Source organism: Nomia melanderi, chromosome 2 (assembly GCF_051020985.1).
Source record: "Nomia melanderi isolate GNS246 chromosome 2, iyNomMela1, whole genome shotgun sequence".
Lineage (NCBI taxonomy): Eukaryota > Metazoa > Arthropoda > Insecta > Hymenoptera > Halictidae > Nomia > Nomia melanderi.
Window position 1 is genome coordinate 24,368,414 of NC_135000.1, and position 19,552 is coordinate 24,387,965.

The 19,552-nt window shown below is 49.7% G+C and overlaps 1 protein-coding gene across 15 annotated transcripts in view; it reads left to right on the top strand.

Annotated features, from left to right (window-relative positions):
• The window catches only part of LOC116426915 (latrophilin Cirl), a 416,178-nt gene that overhangs the window by 364,468 nt on the left and 32,158 nt on the right, over nucleotides 1-19,552 (top strand). For all 15 annotated transcript variants that reach the window (XM_076374220.1, XM_076374221.1, XM_076374217.1 and 12 more), the window contains one exon: nucleotides 3,579-3,765. In XM_076374220.1, coding sequence (XP_076230335.1) covers nucleotides 3,579-3,765 — 187 coding nt within the window. The remainder of the gene's footprint in view (nucleotides 1-3,578; nucleotides 3,766-19,552) is intronic.

Here is a 19,552-nt window from a genome sequence, read left to right on the forward strand (position 1 = left end):
CACAAAGGCACGCACCCAAACAAGAAAAAATTCCAAAGCGACCGGTGACAAAGGGGGCAGAAGTGCGAGAGCCTGTCGGTTCGCACGAGGAAGCTGCTGCGTGGCGTGTTCCCTTACGTCAGCTTGAACGCGGCCTTTTTTTCGGCCGGTCTCCAGGTTCGAGGTGCACCGAGAGAATGCGCCGTGCCGCGCCGGTTGCAGGCGCAGCTGCGGCGACACGCGGCCGCGGTTAGGACGCGCGGCCGTGTTTCACGGAACCCGTGGGGCCCCCGTTGTTGTTTGCCGTGGCGGTTTTTATCGGGGCCCGCGCGTAGTATGCGTCCGTACACGATGCTACCCGGTTCACCGTCTCTCTCGGCGCGGATGCTGATCGAGCCTCGATGACGCCGTATATCGATTACCCGCCGCTTACGGCGTTACCGGGACACGCTTAATTAACGGCGAACAAACTGCACCGGTGAACCAGACGTGTCCTAGGTTAATCGTGACGCGCGGCACGGTACGGCAATGGTGAGAAATTGCTCCCGATCCTATAAAGTCTACGATTTCTTTCGTCCACCGTGCGCCAGGAACTTCCATTCTCCCGTGACCGGTGATTTTGTTCTCGTTTAAGACGAACACTTTGAGATCCTTTACGGTTAGGGGAGAACGGCCCTTCACCGACACCGTGAAATCGGCATTTGAACGCGCCGCTCGGCCAACGCCCGCGTTTTTACGGCGGCTCGTCTATGGATTTCTTTCGTTGAATCGAACCACTGCAGGCTGCTCCACTGTGTTACCTTTAGCGCCCCTGTGCTTCGTTTTTCGACTCGTGGCCGTGACGAACCGTGCACTAACGATTCGTGCGTTCCACGAGCGCTATTAATACGGGGCTGGTGTTTCTTAAAGACTCCCGTGTTTCTCTGCCCTATTCGTTGCCCGGTGAAATTCTAAGATCATTTTTATGCATCAGGAATTATTCACTGATATATCATATTCGAAGCGAATGCAGTTCATTCGAATTGTTCCAATTACCAAGATTACTATCGATATCATTATATCGTTGGAATGTGCAACGTATTCGACGAACTCCTAGAAAGTTCATCCGAGATCGAGGCACGAATCTTCGCGGAAGTCTCGCGGTAGAGCTAGACCATATCGGAGGCATAGTAATCACATTGTCGCCGAAGAAATCGTTCCCAGTGATATATTGTGTTTCAGCAAGAAACCCATCGTCGACGCGGCGTTCGCGGAAAGTCCTAACAGCGCTCTAAAATGGCATTGTGGCGCGTCGGTATGGAACTAATGAACTCACGACGGGGCTTTCACGGACAGAGTTATTACAGCCCCCTTCCCCGAGCTGTACGGCTCCGCTCGTCCTTGCCCCCGTGCTGGTCCTCCGCTTCGTTCCCCGGGGTACTTCTCGCCGCGTTCTTCCTCCTCCGAGACGTATCCCGCCTGCGCCCTCCGTCACCGACCCGGACACCACGATGCTGGCCGGTATTATGGCAGATCTATCGTTCCTCCGTCTAAATAAGCCCGGACCTAGTTTTACGAGCCTTTCTTCTGGCTGTTATTCTTCTTAGCAGCTCTTTTTATCTCGTTCGAGCGTCTCACACCGCTTCCTCCGTCCCTCTTCCTCTCTTCTCTCTCTCCCTTCCTCCCGATGCACGGTTGTTTGCGTCTGTGCCGCGAGTCGTAATTGGCTCGCTATCGTAGACACTAACCGTGAACCGCGAAACATTACTCCCGAATTTCGAATGATACTCCGAAAACATTTCAATCTCCTTTCCATCTCCCTGGTCATTAGTATTTTTCACCGAGTCGCTATCAATTCAAGAAGCTCCACGCATAAGACTCAACTTTCCAGACTCGGTCCTGAGATCCAACTCTTCAATTCCAGGCAGCAATCTACGGTTTCCCAAAGTTCCTACCCCCGGTTCCACGTAGTCCGGTTTCCACCGAAAAGCCTCGCAGCGTTCCGGAGTCACCGTGTTCTACACAATTACTCGATGCACTCCGTTCATTCCGGCGCAGCGATCGTCGAGATATCCCCCGGCCCACTTACTCCGCCCGGCTGAAACAAAATTATTCAGCAGGCTGAGCCTGCGAGAAACGAGTCGCCCCGCCACTTCAGCCATTTTCGCGGCCGTTAAACCGAGAGCCGGCTGGGGAAAAAAGATCCGTCTCCCGGAAGGCGGAGAGGCCACGGTGTCGCGGAGAAAAGAGGCGAGCCACCTCCGCCCCCTCGGAGGAGGAAGAAAGTCGCGACCGTGAATTCGCTAATTTGCTTTGAAAAGAAATCCTCCGTGCCGGCGGATTTTCCGCGGGATAAATTCCTGTTCCTCCGTGGCCGCCGCGGAACAGATGGGGAAGAGAGGATCGGCGAAGAGGAGCAGGAGAGGAAGGCCGAGGCTATCTTGGCCTCACCTTTCAGCCGGTCTCGCGAACCGGAGAGAGCAACAACGCCGGGCTATTCTCTCCTTCACCCTCTCTTTCTCTCTGTCTCTCTCGCTCCCTCTCGACGACGTCTCATTGTTCGCGTCCCCTGTATACCCGTCTATACACCGGTATCCTTTATCTTAATTCTATTACACTTCGCGACGCGACGCGAAGCGACACGGCCTACCAACCCCGGTAATGCATCCCCTAACTCGCCGACTACCCTCCGACCAGCCTCGTCACTGTAATTTCGTGCGAGCTACTTTGACGTGTCCTTGACTTGCGCTTGGAAACCACCCTTCTGTCTTGGGCTCGTAGGCCCCTTATTCAGCCGAGGCGATTCAACCGCTCCCCGCGAGCCTATCGTTAACGGCGACGGCTCTTTGGCGTTCGCTTCTGTAATGGCAACCCGTCGCTCCGGGTATTTTATTCGATTTCCTCATTGTCCGACGATCGCGGCGACTAATTAGCCCTTTCATCCCGCGAACCGACTCGCCGGTAAATAATACGCGCTCGATAGGCTGAGTTAGGGGGTCGTTTATCCTGGCCACCTGGAGTTTCGCGAGTTCTACTTAAAAGGCATTTCTCGAGTCATACTTTGGTTTCTCTTGTAATCGGGGATTATAAAATTTTGCAACGCCGTTGGCTTTTATCGTTCGAGAATGCCCACTATTCGCCGTGCTACTGGTAGCGTTCGATATTTACAAATCCTTCGTCTCATTGTGCCCGTCGTGCATCACCGAATGTTAATCACTGCAATAAATAGCCGATGAATTATCGTTGTAACCCGTGGCGGTACAATGGGAATCCGCATTGTATTATTAATATATACAGTCGCTCTATTTACGGGCTTGTCATCTAGGTTTCCACCATTTTAATGATAACATTCGATACCGGCGTTCGGTAATGTTTAATGAACAGTATAGATTCCGTAATATCTATCAACGATAGCGCGGCATCCATTCGAAAATAAATAGGGTGCGCCGATGATGAGGGCTTTCTATGCCCGTGGCGATTTTCCGAATAATAATTAATACGATCGGTCGAGATAACGCGAATCCGCAAGTTGCATCCGCGATACCGTGCCGCTTCCAGCGCGGATCCGCCGCGTCTAAACGTTCACCGGCCACAAACTAACGAGCTCGTTTCTGTTACAGAGAGGTACGACACAGCGTACGCCTGCGAGGGCAAAACACTGTTCATCGAGTGCGACGAGGGAAAGCTGATCCACCTCATCAGAGCGAACTACGGGAGGTTCTCGATAACGATGTGCAACGAGCACGGGAACACCGACTGGAGCGTCAACTGCATGTCGCCCAAGTCCTTCCGTGTGCTGAACAGCGAGTAAGTTTTTCGTTCGACGTCCTTTGCTTCCCACGTATGTAATACATGTACACGAATGAGATACCACGAACAATCTGTCCCCCCCGATTTTTTTCCCACTTCCCCACGATCCCATCGCGGCGCATAGAACCGCGGCGTCGAGGAATCGAGTTGCCAATACCGAATTCCCCTCCCCCGCATTTCCGACGGGGGTCGTAGCTAGCCGGCTAACCCCGGAGCAGCCGGCTAGCCGGCCGATCGTTCCATCCGTAGGAAGGGAAAACGAACGAACGCGGTAAGAAAGAAAAATTCGGGACGCGGGCAGACATTTTCTACCGTTAATGAGTCGAGCAGCACCAATTAAAGGAGACGTCCGATCCGATCGAGCGTAGATCGCACTTGTCACTCCTGGACCCGGGGGTTATCGAGCGAGATCCGACTTTCCACGTGGATCGATATCTAACCGGCGATGCTTTTACGACCGCTCCTCCGGCACGGAGATATCCCCAGCCATGACACCTGGAGCCACGGCTCGTTCCCTCGCCGCGCTGGGTAACGAGAAACGCTTCCTGCACCACCGCCGCGGCTCCGTGTATATCGATCATAGTCTTTCGACGACCTTGCCACGCGGCGGGGGTAAGGGGGCCCCGATCCATACGATCTATCTGCTTCGGATCGCGATCCGATCTCCCTCCGCGCAGAAGCGATCGGACGGTACGATCCGCCGCGGAATGAAAAATTATTAACCGTCGGGTATGCGGAAATCCGAGCCAGAGGATTTCGCGCCGGTGAAATTGTGGTAACGGTCTTGCGAACGAGCCGCGCTCTAATCAGGGGAACGTTTCCTTGATTTCGTGTGTTGGCCGTTTCGCAAGTATGGTTTCCTTGGATCCGATTGCGGTGAAGATAATTGGTAACGAATTACTAGTCGATGGGATGCATTTGATTGAATAAACGCTGTTGATGAGATTGTTCCTCGATGGAAGTGTTATCGATATTTTGACACTCGGAAGGTCGTGTTATTGTCTTTTATGTTTTAAATAGAACGGAGAGGATTTGTTTGTTAAAGTATCGAATATGGAGCGTGAGAAAAAGAAAATTAGAAATAGTAATAGTATTGGAATATTTAAAATAGAAACAAGGGTGAAAATATACTACTCAGAGTACAACGAAGGATTGAGGAAACCATCCGATGCGAAGATACGCCACAGTTTTAATCGATCGCCGTCCATACGGAATTTGATCAACGTTCGACGAAAGGGAAACAGGGAAAACAGCGCTGGCATTTTCAGTGTTCACCGGTTTCGAGCGTTTCCGCGTCAAAAACCGGAATCGCGCGCGGATTTAAACGGTTAATCAAGTTTCCGCGAATAAAATATTCCCGGGGGCGCGTTCGTGAAGCAATAAAAGCCGAAGAATGTTTAATTAAATACGCCCGGTCCAGGAATAATTCTCCTCTTGGCAGGAAGAGCATTCGGCCGACGTTCATTAGCTTTCTCGTGCTGCTGCGCGCGTATAAACGCGGTGCCCGGAAACCGGGGGAACGCCGTTGCGTTCGACGACGCGACCGGTGTCATTTTTCGGAACGTGAACGATCGGCCGCGAAAGCGAATCGGAAGATATTCGGTTCTGCGAACTCGGTTCCTCGACGCAAGCGGTTCTCCAGCCACCTACCCACCGAAACCTATCCCCTGTCCAACGGAAATGGAGCAAAGAAGCACGGAGTCGAGATCGCAAGGAAATATAGGATAGAGGATGGAAGGGTTGGAAGAAGGATATATCCAGGGAAGGAAGGAAAATGAGGAAGGAGTGGACGGCTTCATATGGTCCGGCGAACTGGCCAATTGCTTGACCATTGAAGAGCGTATTTCGCGGCGGATCAGTGCGATAGGAAGAATCGCAAACTCAGCGATCGCTTCTCTATCCTGGTCACCGCGAACATCCACTCTATTTCCTTCGATCTCCGTGTCCGTGCGATTTCTTACACTCACATACACACACGTACACGTTCACAGGCGCACGTATGTTACTCCGTGCGAGCCACACATCGAATCATACGCGTCGCCACGCGTATTTCCGCGCGTCATACCATCCACATCCCACGAGATCCCTCGACCCAATCTTGACGAAATATCCTGATTCTGTTCTTTGTTTTTTCTCTCTACAGTCTTCCGTGTTTTGTTTGGTCTTCGTTGTTAAATCGTGGACAATATCGGTGGACCGAGTCGACTGTTTTGAAATCATGGATGGAGAGAAGAAATCGAGAGAGAAAGGAGAGATAGAAGAAATCGAGGGAGAAAGAGAGATAGAGAGAGAAAGAGAGATAGAGAGAGAAAGAGAGCGGGAGAATAGCGGTACGGAAGACGTGGAATTTTGCGACGGTACGCGTTTAGGCGCCGTGATTAATAGTCCCTTGGCGGAAATTGGTTTCGTTTCGAGTGGAACAACGTTCGGCGCGTTGATAAGACGGGCGGCTTGACGTTGGTGTGAATAATTGGCCGAGATAATCGCGATGACGAATCGAAATCGCGTCCGGCAACGTTTATCGTCACGGCTCGGACAAGAAACAACGAACAGAGCAGCCCGGTTTCTTGTCGTCGATTATATCACTGAAAAGTTGGAAGAAAGCGCAACGTAACCGCGGACAAGAACCGCCAAGGTCGCGTTAAGATCAAATTGCGGCTGCTCGCCGGCTCTCCTCGAGCACCTTTTCAAGAAAAACGCGTTTCAAGTTGAAGCACCGTCTAAGGACCCGGCCGGGGTAATAACTTTCCGATTAACTTTAACTGGAGAAGTTCCGTCGCGTCGAGTCGCGTCGAGTCGCGTCGCGGCCTCGTCACACGTACACGTCCGTCGCGATTCCACACTCGCGCGCTGCCAGTGCGACTCGCGTTTCGCAAGACGAGCCGAAGGAGTTCGACGTCAATTTAACTCCTTTCCACGGAATCGATCGGGGAGATCGCTGATCGTAATCTACCCCTCGCGTACATTCGTTATCTCTCTCTCTCTCTCTCCCTCTCTCTTTCTTTCTCTTTCTCTTTCTCACTTTTTCTATCTCTTTATCTTTCTTTTCCTTGGCGTCTATTCTCCTTTCCACGTTTCTCGTCCCGCAAATCAATCTAGACCAACAATCTCTTTTTCTCTTTGTCATGTCGCAAAAGCACATTCTCGTGGGATCGAGAAATTTCGCAAAAGATCGTCGACTATTACGGTTCGCCGATACTAGATGCATTCAAGGAGGCATAACCGTTTCCAACTTCGAAAAGTAGGTATGCTTTTCGGATTTTATTACAGCACAACGGCTCAGTTGAAGTTTACTGTTTCCTTTTTAACAGCTTTAATGCTATATTGTAAACCATTCAAATGAAAAGTCTGAGTCCGAGAACCTTTTTTGTTTTCCGAAAGTTGTACAGGCGAGTATAACCGACGTTCGAAATTTAAAGCCGATTGATCGAACGTAGCCCGAGTTTTCACGTCTACCATGAAAAGCAAGTATTTAGTTTGGTAAAATGATGTAATTTCACCGTTTCGTTTTTTTATTTATTTGTCTGTTTCTGAAACGGTTATTCCCCCTTGATCCCGTGCCTTATTCTATCGAATTATATTCGAGACGAAGAGTCATAAGTGAATAGTTGCAAAAGAAATATTAAAGCAGAGGTTTAAAAACGTATTGAAAGCGGTATTATAAACAGTGTAACAGACGAGACGGTTCACGATGAAAGCGAGAAAAGATATTTAGAGACATATTTCCAATCTGGATCCGGTATTCCCTGGGTCATCCTCGCTTTCGTGTTTCAACAAATCAGAACGAGAGAACAAGGAATAGGTTTTTAATCTATAACCAACGGAATAAAATCTTATCGCGGTTGTTCTCTTTGCCTCGGTTGCCTTCGAAACCGTCTGATCTGTTACGCGAAAGATTTTCTCCCGGCGAAACGAGAATCAACGATGCAACGGCGCCACAGTGTTCGACCGCGTCATAAATACAGTTGAAAAAAAAATTAACCCATCTCTCGATGCTCGCCACAGTAAATCACGGAATTTTATTTCCATCGATTCGTGCTGCGATAGAAACGTAGTATCGCGGGACGCAACGGTAAATCAACGAGCGAGAATCTACTTAGAGATTTCGAGGGATTCATTAATTTTCTTTCAACTGTATCGATAAACGGCAGTCCGAGATCCGAGAAGTTTCACCGTACGAATCGTACTTCCATACTCGCCGCTTTTTTTTCGTTTTCTCCCCGCTGGATCCTTCCCCGATAATCGCTCCATTGTAACGTCTAACCAGTTCCGTCCTCTAACACGGGGTGTGGTTTTGCGCAAGGTGCATCGAACCCGATAAGAATTCACACGCACGCACAAACTCGCTTCAAACACTTAACGCAAGGTGTTCTGGGTATACCTCGTTACGTCCCGTTCCAAAAGATCCTTTGTCGTAGCGCTTCCCGCGAACAAGAGTTAACCTTCTTAACATCATTAACGACTGCTAGCGCAAAAACGCAACGCTGTCTCTCTCGTCCGTTGGAACGTTCGGAACCGTTTCGCAACGGGTTCCGAGCCGAAAACGGGATTTCGAAATTTAAGCGAGAACCAACTTGATCCGAATAGAAATCCTCGCGTGTCAGTGGAAGGCCCGCTCTAACACTTCTCCTTAACCATGGTACCCCTGGGATTCCCCTCGAAAGGTAAGCAAAATGGAGCAAGCGTATCCTAAGTGTCAGGGGACAAGTAGTTCGCTGTAATTCTCTCGGCGACGGTAACCACTCACTCTCTCACCCCCTCTTTTCTCGCAAACTACCAGTAGCCATCTCCTCTTAACGCATTCACGTTATCTCTTGTGTAGCGATACCGGAGTTTATATAGTCTGTCTCTTTCCCTCTCTCTACCTCTGTGTCTCTGTCTCCTGCTCAGCCTGGTAGCTTCCCCGCGCTTTCCGCGTTTATCTACTCCGATTGTGCGAAGATCTGTTAATCTCTCTCTCTCTCTCTCTCTCTCTCTCTTAACGCCGCGGGCAATCGCCATTTACGGGGCAGAGGGCCCCGGAAGACTGACCAATCGGGGGATGCGCATAAATATCGGCCGGTGGGCCAAAGGAACCAGCCCGGTAGCCAGAAATTTCGTTTGGGAATTCCGTTTAATCGGCGCGGAAAGGACCGATCGCGGATTAGCGTTGGCACCGGAGGACAAAGCCGGCAGTCGGCATCGGAACGTCGGATTGACGCGTGTTAGAGACCGGTTAGTTACGAGCAGATTTATCGGGGGGTGGGAACGGAACAAGGCCGAGGGGAGGGCGGGAGGGCTGGGCCACGTCCGAGATTACGATTTAAGTGAAACCGGGACGGGGTCGAGAGGACGGTTTTCGCCTGGAACGATTAATGAAATTGAATGGCCGGGGGTCGGCTGCGAAATTCCGTCTACGGAATTAATGACGGCCCGCTGCGTAACCGTGGAAATGTTCATTACGCCGTTGAGAAATGACGCGCGCGTTAGTGGATTTTCCACTCTTAATCTGCCACGGGCCGGGAACCCGGCGCAATTAGATCGGAAAAGAACGGCCAATCCGCGGGGCAACGGTTTTCAACGCGGAAATTAGTTCCATTCCGCGTACGCGTTAACCCTCGATTGATGGGGTAGGCATCCTATTTTTCGTGTTCCGTCGAATTCGGTCGAATTACTTCGTTTTCAAAGGAACCAGGCGAACGGCAAAATTTATGATGCGTCGATTACCGTTTGCGTTCTATCGGTATCGTCTTTTAAACCGTGGAGAGCCCTTTAGGTATCGGACGCTTGTACGTGAAATAGTAAAGGTTAATGGATCGATCAAAAAGAAATTCGATTATTCAACGAAAGATCAAAGATAAAACCTTCGTTACGGCCAACGTTCGACCTGATTTTATACGTGTCCGTAGTTTAATTATAATGTTATCACTCGAGGGTTAATCTCGTTCAATAATTTCGCCTTGTTGTTCGTCGGAGCCGTTGCCGGCACTCGACGCGAGAACAATTTTGTAATGCGTTAACAATCAAACAACTGTTTTCTATGAATCATTAACTCGAAACACGACGGAACGGGAATTCTGTGTTTTAATGATCGCTTAACTTCCTGTCAACTGGACTAGAAATTTTCCGAATTCGTATCGGGGGAAATATAAAACAACGGTCGGATAATTGCGTCGCAATTAAATGTTACAATTTATTGCCGCGCGCGAAGCGGACGGTCGTTCCGTGTTACGCGAATTTCGTTACGTGGACCGCGGCGTAGAGGAAGGTAGTCCGAAGACCTGCCGGTCGAGGTTGTTGCCATCCCGCATCTTCTGGGAACGGATTCTTTCCTCGGCGTTGCGCAATCGCGGCGTAATTACATTGCGCTAATAGCCACTCGATGATTCGACTCTCGTCGTTAACTCTGACCGACGGGGGAACCAGTTCGAAAACTTCGAGATCCTCCGACGGCCTTTCCTATTGGCTGTTTTTCTTCTTTTCGGTCCGCCGCGGTATACTACGGCGCGAGGAAGTATCATTGGCGAGAGGCGCGCCTCCCTTCCCCGACACTTTGTCGGTTACGAGAAAAATCACGAAAGTAACAGACACGCGAGACAGTTTCTGGAACCCGTTATCACGTTCGCCGTCATCATGGTCAATGATTGGTTGAATCATGTTATTGACTGTAAGTGGAACGTCATGCCGTAGCGCGTCTGCTCTTATAGCGTGTTTCATGGCGCGAAACAAATCGGGGAGACGGACGTGACGTCGTTCATAATTTGTAAACTTTGATATTTCTGTTTTTCTCCGAAGACAATTTGAAAGGAATACATTCGAAGGGATAGCATAATGAAATAACGGTAGAGAATCGAGACAGACTGAATTCAATTGATGAAATCTCCTGTATAAATCCGAACATTATCGAATATAAAACGTATGCGATTTCCGAGTGTATCCGCGAGGAATCGTATACGTATATACAGTTATTAGAAAAATAGCATGAAAGCATTCTTTCACGTGAATGTTTCCACGACACGCAAAATGGCGGCGAACTTGTTGAACGGTCGATCGATGCGCACGATTCGCGGAACATGCACATCGTGCGATACGAACGATCGTGATCGCGGGTCATTACTTTCGTTAACGTTTCAACGGCAGAACCGGTCGCCTCGGCGCGCAATAATTAACAACAAAAAAAAAAGAAAAAGAAGAAAAAAAACACAGAGTTTTCCGTCCGTGTCCTTTGATATTTATACAACATTTCCCTGAACGTTCTCGTTTAGGCCCAACGACAGATCAATCGCGCAGCGTGACCGGAAATTCTTAACCCGCTCTGATACGTTCCGATATGAAATTCAACGTTTCCCCGGCGTTTGTTCGTTCGCTATTAATAACGAGCAATCAACCGGAGGTAAAACAAAAATCACCGCCGAAAAGCAAAGAAAAGAATAGGACGATGGAGGCGGGGGAAAGCTCGAGCTTAGAGAACGGGGCAAACGGAAAGGGATTTCTTCACGGTGCACGGGGATGCGTTACGGCGTAATCGATCCGACGTAGATATATTAAACAATTTTACGATTCGTCATCGTGCCCGATGAAGATAATTAACCGTGGCGGGGAAACGCGAGAAGAACGTAATTTCGTACCGCAATCAAGCAACCTCGGGGCCAGCAGTCTTTTGACCCGATGGCAAACAATTACAGGAACGTCTCCCTCGAAATGCTATCCTGTCCCGGCGGATATTTATCAAAACACACCCATCCACGTTGATCGTGATGGACGAGGGAAAAAAGGAGGGTTGCTCCTTCAGGGCTCCACCTGTATCCTCGCATCGTCGATAAACAAGTTCCCGTCCGTCCACGATCGAAACGGGACCGGTCAGCTACTAATGAAATGATCACGGCGCGTCGTTTTCGCATTGGGGAAACTCCGTCGGGTTCGTGTTTATCCTTCATTTCCGCCGGGATAGTTTCCATTCTTCTTTTTTTCCATCGTTCCTCTCGTTCTTTCTTTTTCCTTTTCTTTTTTTTCTTTCGTAACGGACGGCTCGCGTGTGCCGACCGGGCGGGATACAACACGGGAGTGGAAAGCGAACGTAATTTTCCGTCGAAGTCCTTCGACGAAATCCCGTCGCCTCCGGTCGCGCCGGGATTAAGGAGCTCCGCGCGTCTCGCCGCAGCGCCGCGTCGTTCGACGTTTATGGTTTCCGGCGGAATCGACGAAGTGGATGCAGAAAGTTAGCATTTTAATGCTTTCTAAATTACAACCGTGGTATAATTGAATGCGCCTGACTTTTTCTGCTGCCCCGCGGCCGTGTTAAGTCCACGGAATGATGTATATTATTTACACGGTTGCTCGAAAATATGGGGCTCCGTCGGCCATTCCGACGCGCGAGACCTCTTTTGCATATTCATGAGGATCCTTACCGCGCTCCGTCCTCCTTAAAGAATTACCCCTGGGGTGCGTAATTCGGCAATCTGTGACAATTTTCTGTTAGATTGTATCCGGTGTCTAGAATAATGCTCGCTTGGAATTTTATTGTCGCGCCTTTGAAGTCTCGAAGTGTTCATTGAAATATCGAAGATGAAAGAAATTTGTTCAACGTGAGAACGCATCGTTAAGAGGAAACGCGAGTCGAGTGAATTTACCATTATTTCTTTCTTCTCATTGTCGTAACTCTCGAAGAATCTTTAATACGGACAAACCGAAGGTAAGACTTACAATCGTCTTACAGTCGAGAAATAGGGCGGCACAAAGTAAAATTCGCTCGATAGGTGTTCCCAAAACGCGGCCGTTATCTCGGGTCAATTTCGCGTGGCCGGAAGTGGCTGATGCTCGATTCGCGTCCGGAATAAGCCGTGTCAATCTCTTGGTAAATCGAAAATTACAAGTTGCCGGCTCACTAGTCCGATTTCCTTTAACTCGATCAGCCTCCTGTATTTTTCACCCGTCGCTCTCCCTCCGAGATCAGTTTAGCCTCCGGTCTTCGTATTTAACCTGAGCTAATTGCAGCCGCGCGAATGCCGCCGATAATCTCATTAGGCGAAATTAGCTCTTCCATTCAATCGGAAGACGATAACGCGATCAGACTCGCTGTCGCGGTTTCCCCTCGCCCCGCCGGCCACGCCGCCCCTTCGTTCCCCGTTGTTTTTGTTTTCCGCGCGTATTTTTTTCCTCGGCCGGTCCGTTTTTATTGGTCACCCCGGTCGGTTTTCAATTTTTAGATCGATCGATCCCGGTCGAAATACGCTCGAGCACGTAGCTCTCGAGGCTGATCGCACCCGGCTCTTTCCGGATTTTCATTAGTGCTTCCAATCGACGGTTAAAACGCTAATAGACGCCGACTGTAATTGGCGATTAAACGCTAAAGCGATAATAAACTATTAACACATTGCCGCGCCGGTCTGGCTTCAGAGCGTGCCGGTTAAGCTGCTTAGTTGATCCAGCCGGTAATGGCCCGCCACTTCTTCCTCGACACTGTTCGAACGAGCCAAGGAACTAGAGTTTCTTTCATCTTTGACAAGCGGCTCACCTTCGGCAACGAGTGGAAAAAATCTGATCGCTCGAATATTACAAATTCCACTTTTATCGAATAAACTTGAAACAATAGCTTCCGTTCGGAAATACCGAAGACATATTTCACTGCGAAATACGTCTCGCGTTTCGCGCCGATTGACATCGATCGCGAAAGCTATATTCGCGGATCGTTCGCCGCAGATCAAAGACCATCGTGGAAAGGTTAAACGCGCACAACAGCCCGGAAAGCAATCAAATCGCAAAATCTTCGTCGTTACATTCTCAAGCAGGTGGCACAGGAAGGGAATGCAAACACGAAACAGCTATTTCACATTTGCCGTGTCTACGTACCGGGAATAAATTCCTACCAAGTAACCGCGTAATATCCGCGCGTATTCGGGGCGGGGTTGCGCTCGCGCGCGTACGTGTACGTACCCTCAAGTTCCGTCGACAAAACTCGTTTAATCCTCCGGCAGATTAAGAGGAAGAGACTTGAGCGGAGAAAGAGAGACAGAGGAGCCGCTCACAGTTAGGTACTTAAAAGTATTCCAATCACGGGAACGCGGGGAAAGTCCGACGAATATTTCTAGTTACCCCTGGTGGAACCGGGTGTCCGGGTGTCTGGGGTTGAGGAAAGGGGGGAGGAGGAGGAGGAGGAGAAGTAGGAGGAAGAGAAGGAGAGAGCAGGACGAAAGCGTAGAATGGATACAGGTGAGGATGAAAAGAGGGTGCGAATCGGGGAGAAGTTTCAAGGGAAGCCATCCCCACCCTCTGTACACGCTCGAACTCTGGCACAGTCGGGAAATGTCACTGTATATATACAAAGCACAAATATCGCACTTTCCGTGATATCCTTGCTCCATCTTGACACACAAGCGACCAACTGCATGCCTCAGTTATTGTCTAATATACTTGCAGTGAGAATTGCTGGATACATGTGTGCTCGTCGCAGCCACGATCGTGTTTCGCTGTTACTGTTGATCATTGCAACGCTTTGCGTTGGCCAATTAGCAAACACGGTGCAATGATCCTTCAGAATTCTCTGCTTATTTTTGTTGTTTTTAATCAGTGTTTTATTGTGATCGTTGTTAACCTTCATTTCACGATCGTGGTGGTAACCCGAGTATTCGCAGAAGGAGATCTTAAATCGTCGCTTCTGTAACCGATTACACGAATATTTTTATTGCGATTAATTAACAGTTTCGACGTTTCGCTTGAATCTTTTGAGTAGTAATTAATCGTATCGCGAATTAAGATCTCCTTCCGCGAACCTGCTATTCCAGGTGTAACATTTAATGTAACAGACGAATTTTATATATATACGTAAGACATTCTGTATATATAAAATTTGCTATACATATCTATATATATATATACATATATATAAATAAAAGAACGCCACGTGTGCTGCCATGGATCTTTCCCTTTTCTCTTGTCACCGTCTGGAATGCCACGAAGAGATGCTCCTGTGTTGTGTTCTTTTGTTTTGCCACTTTGACCGCCGTACACACTTACAATGGTGTCTGCGAGGGAAATTATCCTGGGGAAAATTCTTGGTGGAAAAGAGGCTTTTTCGACGATGTCCGTCACGCTCGCTCGTTTCTCAGCGATCACTGGTTTACACGTACCTACTTACTTTGCAACCATCGAACGCATCGGCTCACACATGGAATTCTGCACGAATCATTTCCTATCGATTCTTTGCTTGATTAAACGCTCCACGAACGGCGATTCTGTGGCAAGAAAAATAAATCACACGAAAGGAAGAAGTAAATTAATTCGAAAGAACGCGCGACGGACTATTTATGGCGCAACATGTTGATCCTTCTCTTTTTTTTTTCTTCTATATAACACGTACGATGATCGAGAAAATGCGATACCATTCGACGCGGGGGGAAACGGTTTACACGATCCGGTGTGCGTAACGCTTTCGTTTAAGAATCCCGCGGATACTAAAAAGAAGCGGCCGGGTATAAAATTACGCGGAGGGGCTCGCCGAGCCGTGGATAAACGAATCCACGCTATCCGACTGCGTTCCGCTTGCTAAACACACGGATCGAGCGATCCTCGCGACGGATTGAGATCGCGATAACGTAAAATCGATTAATTCCTCAATCACGCCAAGGCAAATCACCGATCGTACGTCGGCGAACCACTTTCACACTCTTCAACCCTACCAAAAACATATTTCCCGCGTTACGCGATGTCTCCCCCGAGAAAACGAAATTAATCCGATCCGTGACATTTAATTTCACCCCGATCGCCGGCCGAATCCAATTTTTCGAAACATCCGCGATCAACATACGCCGCGTTCGTATTTCACGCGCTTTCATTCGCCGACCACAATTGATTCCCTATTAATTCGCTGCCAACGGAACTTCCGACTCCGGGACCGTAGAAAAAACAGAGAAAAAAAACGTTCGATTTTCAATTCCAGCCTGCCCCATTACGTTTGCGCCGGTCGATCGATCGGGAACCGGCCCCGATAAAAAACAATTCCCTGTCCGGCCACGCGGCTTTCTCGTTTAATCGTCTTCCAGGGAAACCTGTCGCGCGGCGGACTGCCGGCCGTCCGTCCGTGCGACGTCGGGCACATCGGCGTCGCTCGGTACGCGATGCGACGCGCGCGTTGGAAGTTCCGCGCCGCGGTAGGGCGCCTGAATCGATCCGCGGGAGCGCGTAACGCCGTAATCCTATTTCATGAACACGGGCCGGCGAATTGAATGAACGATCGTTCGAGTTTCTCAAAGCGACCGATTTTCAATTTCCCCCCTTCCTCGCCGCGTTGCGTCGTTCAGTCCGCCCGTCGGACCCGTCGGACCCGTCGCGTCGTGCCCCCCACACCCACGTTTCTTTCCGGCGGGTTTTATTCGCTCGTCCGGCGTGCTGCGACGCGGCGTCGAACGGCGCGGCGCGGCGCGTACGCGCGCCACATTGCTTTCGCTCTTTCCCTCCGTCTATTTCGTTTTGCCGGTCGGCGTGCGTCAAAGGGAAACGGATTTTCCCGGGCGATTTTCGGTGGTCCGCGTGCGTGGCGTAGAGTCCTCGCGAACAATCCGGCGAGTTCGCTTGCACAAAGAAATTCCATCGGCGATTAAAGAGTCGCGGGAGTCTCGGCACGGTGAAACGAGAAACGCCTCGGTTTCTCTCGTCTCCCGTTCGCCCCCGTTCGGCCACCCTCTCTCTCCCGATTCACCGGTTCAATCGACCCCCCACCCTCTTTTGTACACACGTACGAACACGCGTACGCGAGAGTCCGCTCGGTTTTCGTTCCGTTGTCGAGACCGTAGGCGTGACTCGGCTCTCGCGTTACAGCCTCGCGATTCCACCGAGCAGATACGGCCACGCGAACCGGGAACCCAGCCGAACGATTTTTCATAATCTACCTCTGCGGCACCTCGATTAATTGATTCTTCGCCGATACACGATCACTCGGCCCCCGCGTTCCGCGCTCCCCCTCGTTCGGATCCTCGACGTTCGATTAATTTCGCGCGCGGTCCTGGCGCCCGCTGTTACGGTTTCGTCGCGATCTCTCGTCGGCTCCGACGGGCGCGCCGTGTTTTCGGCTAAAACTGAATCCGTGTATCCGCGCGGACCTCATTTCGCGCCCCAATTTCCAGCCGCGAATGGCGGTTCCGTGTCGCGCGGCGCGCCGGGAATGATCGACTCGCCCGTCGAGCCGCACACGAGGTGTCCCCAAAGAAAACAACATCGTTCCGCGCCGTCCGGGGAATGTATGATTCCGACCGGAACATTTCGGTAATCGCGAATCCGGCTCGCCGAGATTATTCGAAAACTTTCCGCGCTCGATTTATTTCGGAATATCCGCGGTTTCATCGATCGCGTTGAATTCAGGATGGAAACTCGCCGACGAAGATGAAGCTCGACGTATGGCTCGAAAATATTGTACGTGTTCCTTGCGATTCGAAATTCATTTTTATTCCGATAATGAGGATTAAATCGGTGCCGTTCTACGAATACAGAGCGCGAATCTGGAACCGCGAGCGTATAAAGGGAATAAAGTGTGGGAAACGTTGGGCATAAAATTCAACAATTAAGAAGGGTTATAAATAGCGGGACGCTGTTGACGGTTCGTGCGGGAGGCTTTTTACGCGAGAGATGTACTTTTCAACCCTCAGGTGTCGCGTGACACGAAGGCGTCCCGACCCGTTCTCTTTTGCGTTATTAAACGCTAGGCGCATAAATAAGGATATCGTAAATCATCCGGCGGAGCTTTAGATAGAAGAAAAACGCCGGGTTTCGGGGTATCATTTGAATAAACTTTTGTGAAAGACTTTAGGTCCCCGAGCTTTATTTAAAAGGTAGATCGGTGATTTTTAATGGCCCTTCCTCGCGAAACATTCTTAGAACGTTCCTCCCCCCCGCCGGTTCCGCGCCGGTTAAAAATTAACTTTCCCGCGATGATGTATACGCGATTTATGAATAATATTTCTCGGTCGTCCGCGTGAATTTTTCGCGAGGGTAACGTGTATTTTCGGGGAACGTCCCGACGAGACGTTCCGTTGGTACGTTCGGTTATCTCCGTGAAATATTAAAGTCTACTTGAAACACACCGGCCTCGCGGCGATAACAATAAATCCCGTGTACCGCGTTGCGTGAATAACACAGCGTTTGGCAGCGCTGAATCCCGGGAATGAACGACGGTCCGTGTGAATCGTGCCTAAGCATACACAGTGGAGCAACTCCGCGAGAAAGCAGACCGATTTTATGCAAATCTCATCAGCACACTCTTTCTGCCGAGCACCAATTATACGCCCCAAAGACGTTCTTTCTGATCTATTGTAAATGCACCGAATCATTTCTCCAATCGCTTGGTTCCCTTTCAATTTTCACTGTTCAGCGTAATTGAATCACCGATGGCATCGACAGCTCTCTCTTCCAGCGGCGAAGTTATTCCTGTAAATACCTCCTTCAATGCAAGCGCCGAGCGACTGGCTCTCGTCCTCGCTTCAAAATAACAAATTCTCCCCGTTACTTTTCATCGCGCAGAAATAATATTTATAATCGATAGATCGCTGGAGCCGGTCCGTTACCGGAATTGAAACTCTGATACGACACCGAAAAGCGGGCTACAAACGAGCCCTTTGTGAACCGTGAAAAAGTCGTTATAGCCGCGATCGCTGTCGACACTTATACGCGTGTACGGCTCGTGTTTCTTCGCGCGCGTGTTCATACGTGAAATAAAAAAAAAAAAAAAAAAACGGGGAAAGAGACCGTGAAAACGCTTATGAAACAAAGTGACTTTCGGATTTTTAACGACGATAGCGAGCAGTTTTACGATTTTGACGTGCGCGCGATGACGAGGAAATTTATCGCTGTTCCTAGTAGATATTTAACTGACCTCTGACACAGCTTTTAGTCATCGGAATTTTTATCGCCGCTCGAAGTGGAACACGTGAATCGTGTAATGATGTCAGCGGGACTTCCCATTAGTAGAGGCAAGAAAGCCGGACAACAGGTCCCGTGTCGTTAAATCTTGATCAACCGTTCTTTTCCAAATTTTTTAGTCATTTTATTGACCGAACGGATAACTGTATTCCGGGACGATCGCTCGATTATACGTCCGAGCGAGACATTCCAAGCGTTTCGTCTTCGTTTCGCGCGGCGGGGCATATCAGTCATCCTCGAATCGCGTGGAAAAAAGGGATTTCCGTGCGTTGCGGACCGACCGGAGCGAAAATTTCTTTCGTGCGGCGAAAAAATAACAGAGGGTTACACGGATAAATGACGGGGCGAGCCGTGAACCGGTCGAAACGTATTAAATCCGAGCCAACCCACGCGAGACGGAAGGTTTCTGAATCATCGTGAAATCGATGATTAAAGCAGCCAGCCAACCAGCCAGCCAGCCAGCGAGCGACCGACGACTCCGCGATACGGGAACGCGCAAACGCGGGGCCAGATGGAGACGAACGCGATGGGGAGGCCGAAGGAAACCGAAGCCCTTAATAACGAGCCGCGCAACATCCGCGAAATGGCGATTTTTCGTGTTCGCCCGTAGTTTATCCGGCCGAAATTACGTTTACCCTTGGCTCTATTTAGGGAGGAGGGCCTCGGTGGAAGGGCGACGTCGCGTCGATAAAAGACTTCCAGAGAGCATTAATAATCGACGGAACAACGGTATATTACGGTTGATGGACGTGAAGCGACGATTTAAAAACGAACACACCTGAACGCGTATTTACAAATCGAAAATATTTACAACGAGTAATCCCTGAATGCACGACCTTTTCGGGAATAATAAAATATTTTGGACAAAGTCCACGTGTCATGGAACAAGAGGATAATT